The sequence below is a fragment of the Gossypium hirsutum genome, chromosome D01, assembly GCF_007990345.1.
Source record: "Gossypium hirsutum isolate 1008001.06 chromosome D01, Gossypium_hirsutum_v2.1, whole genome shotgun sequence".
Classification (NCBI taxonomy): domain Eukaryota; kingdom Viridiplantae; phylum Streptophyta; class Magnoliopsida; order Malvales; family Malvaceae; genus Gossypium; species Gossypium hirsutum.
Genome location: NC_053437.1, coordinates 51,423,768 through 51,426,892, shown reverse-complemented (window position 1 = coordinate 51,426,892; position 3,125 = coordinate 51,423,768). Strand labels below are relative to the sequence as shown.

At 36.5% G+C, this 3,125-nt stretch overlaps 1 protein-coding gene across 2 annotated transcripts; it reads right to left on the bottom strand.

The window, feature by feature from the left end:
• Positions 1-642: 642 nt before the first annotated feature.
• On the bottom strand, positions 643-2,448 carry LOC107921108 (F-box protein At1g70590). Of its 2 annotated transcripts, XM_041087381.1 has the most exons (5): positions 2,226-2,448; positions 1,817-2,116; positions 1,581-1,714; positions 1,288-1,470; positions 643-932 (listed from the first exon to the last, which is right to left on the bottom strand). In XM_041087381.1, exons 1-5 carry the CDS (start codon positions 2,386-2,388, stop codon positions 765-767), a joined length of 948 nt encoding a protein of 315 aa, XP_040943315.1. In that variant the 5' UTR covers positions 2,389-2,448; the 3' UTR covers positions 643-764. The 2 variants fall into 2 exon arrangements, with proteins under 2 accessions (XP_040943315.1, XP_016706469.1); XM_016850980.2 differs by having other exon boundaries at positions 1,817-2,419.
• Between the last annotated feature and the right edge of the window lie 677 nt (positions 2,449-3,125).

Genomic DNA, 3,125 nt, shown 5'->3' with positions numbered 1-3,125 from the left:
CTTTGTTGCAGCATTTGTTGTTACCAAAACTATGTGGTACAGTTTAGCAACTACCCCATCAAATTATTTGACCCTACTCATTATCAACAGGATCAAGGATACTTCCAGCAAGAAATCTTAAAATATGACATCTTAGGATAATTTGTAATCTAATTCTTAGCTTCCCATGTGTCATATATGTTCAACAAAGGTGTTCTTTGTGAGGTTCACGAGATTCAAGTTCGCCTATGGTACAGAGTAAAAGGTACACTAGTTTAGTCAAGTCCACTAGGTGCACATGCCTCACTAAGAGATCGGCTCCGCAGAAAGACGAGTGTTGGGGTGCACAGTGTAGGTACAATAGACTTCTATATTTGTACGGTTTTAAATACTATTTATATTATTCCTCATATTTAATAAGAAAAACATTAACGGCTTTTTTACAAAGTAGAATACAATAATAATGTTATTACTTAACCTCATGGTTGCCTAAGGAAGGCCCACCTTCAATAAAAATTTAGGTCAATAGTGCAAATTCATATCCTCCAATGTAAGTATTGAAACATTTATCATCATCCTTTTCGCTGGTCAAGGCAAAAATAACAAAAACCCAATTTGAATGTTATTAAAAGATCAATGACACTAGAACCAGAAGACAAAAAGGAGACAACACCATAATATATTAATAATTTTCTTGTCACTCGTCAAGCATATAACAAGAGAATCAAAAGTAACAGGCAATTACAGGATTAGATGAGAAAGTTCAATAAACAGTGTAGGTATACTCATCGGGAGGAAGGCAAAGCACGCCAATTATCAGTAAGAAGCAGGGCAAGGTCACGAGAAGTTGCCGAGAGCTGCTGAAGAATTGCGTTTTTGACATGAGTTGCAGCAGCTTCACCAGAACGTGTAGCAAGTTCAAGATACACTATAGCTTTCAGCAATTCCCCTTCCTGCCCAAATATTATCATCACAGCCATATCAGCTTATAAATATAATAGTGGTATAGGCACACAATTTTGCCACTGAGAAGGTAGAAATAATCAGAATCACACCAACAAAAAATGAAAAACTCGAACCAGAAGCAAGTCTGCATACGAGCAAAAAACGGAAGAAAAAGAAGGGTTCTGTTTCCCCCCCTCAATCATATTTCCCCATTCTACTTCAACGTGACATAAGCAGAAAATCACATTCCTTTCAGCTAATATCAAAGAGAAATATTTTTTGCTATTAAAAGACATTCAGTATCTCACACATGTTTCTATTATTCTCTATATTTTTAAACAAAGAAAAAAGAAAGTGACATACGGAAAATAGAGCAAGTCCATGTTCAAATTGAGCTTTGCCATGGCCACGATCAGCTGCTCTCTTCATCCACTTCCTCGCTTGTCTACGACTATGTGATAAACCTTCCCCAAATGTATAACAAAGGGAAGCATTATACATTGCACGCACATATCCACCTTCAGCAGCCTTTAGATACCATTTAACCTGATAAACAACAGTAACCAACAAAATAAATCCTATCATCCGAGTTTTCTCAAATACAACATGCTCGATTTATGAATATGATTAAAACCGGTAAGCAAAGAACCCCTTACTGCTTCCTGAAGATTTTGTTCCACCCCAAGACCTTGATGTAGGCAAAGGGCCAGCTGGTATTGAGCTCGAACATGGCCCCCAACTGAAGCTTGATGCAACCATTTTACAGCTTCCTTATGATTTAGAGGTTGTGCTGGATGTCGTTAAAAAGAATTCAAACTGTATGGCATTAAATTATCAGCTAGGATTTGAGAAAAACTTGATGAATTTCGATTAAAAAAAAGAGAGAAAATACTGTTCAAGTATGAAATTCCGAGATTGCACTGGCCAGCAGCGTCACCAAGGGCAGCAGCTTTTTGATAAAGAGCAATCGCCTCTTCCTTCTGACCCCTTTCCCAGTAAATAAGCCCCGCATCGACCATGGCAAGCGTGGAGCCACGCGCAGCGCCTTTCAGAAAAGAGACGAGAGCTTTCTCCAAATTGCGTCCAACACCGCCTCGACCGTGCTTGAACTGCTTCCCCTGACGCAGTAGTACCATGGCTTCCCTCAAAGCCCGAAGCGCGTCCCCCCACGACCTACACACCAGAGACGCCGCTAGAAGATTCGGGAAATTAAACGGCGCCGCGATTTTCGTTAATATGTCGAAAGGGAGAGCTGAAAAATCGGGATCGTTGGTCGGAGATGATGACGATTCTGAACTGACCTTGGACCAGCGTGAAGATTTGGTCTTTGCATCTCTTCCGTCGGGTTTGGAGAACGGAAACGCAATGAACCGGGAGGCGTCCGATCGGTAAAGCAATGTTTTTTGGTTCATGTTGCTGCTTTACTTTCCTAAGTTCGCATAGAGAAAGCGTCAGGTGAAGCATTTATTTATTTGTTCTTTAAGAAAGAACTATGGGAGCAAATGCTTGTAGCATGACGTGACCTCTATATTAATTTGGAACACAGGAACTCGACACGTGGTACTTTAATTATAGTTCTTACCGGAAAATATATTTGAAGGGGTTAAATATGTGAAAGGACCCTGTAATCTTCTAGAATTTAAAATTTAAGTCCTTACTTTAATTTTTAGACATTATATCTCTCTACTTTTTTTAGGCTAAATGGTGTAAAAAGTTCACCAACTTTTTCAAAAACAATAATTAAATCTCTTTTTTTCACTCAATTGGATACTTGAACTTTCAAAATATATCAAAAAGGCCTTAAAACATTTTTCAAAAAAAAGTAATTAAGCCCTTATTGTTGTTTTTTCACTCAATTAGGTACTTGAACTGTCAAAATGCATTAAAAAGACACTCAAACATTTTCAAAAAAGCAATTAAGCCCCTACTTTTTTTTCACTCAATTGGTAAAATGCATTCAAAAAGCCATTTGATCGTTAAAGCTAACTGCCCATATTTTTTAATTAAAATAACCACATATCACAACTATAGCATGACATGTGGCAAAAAAATAATAAAAAATAAAAATTATAAAATATATTAAATTTTAATAAAAAATATAAGAAATATTTAATTTTTATTAAAAATTAGAAAAAAAAAATATTATAAATTATATTGAAATATAGAAAAAAATAGAAATTTTATAAAGTCATAAGAAAATG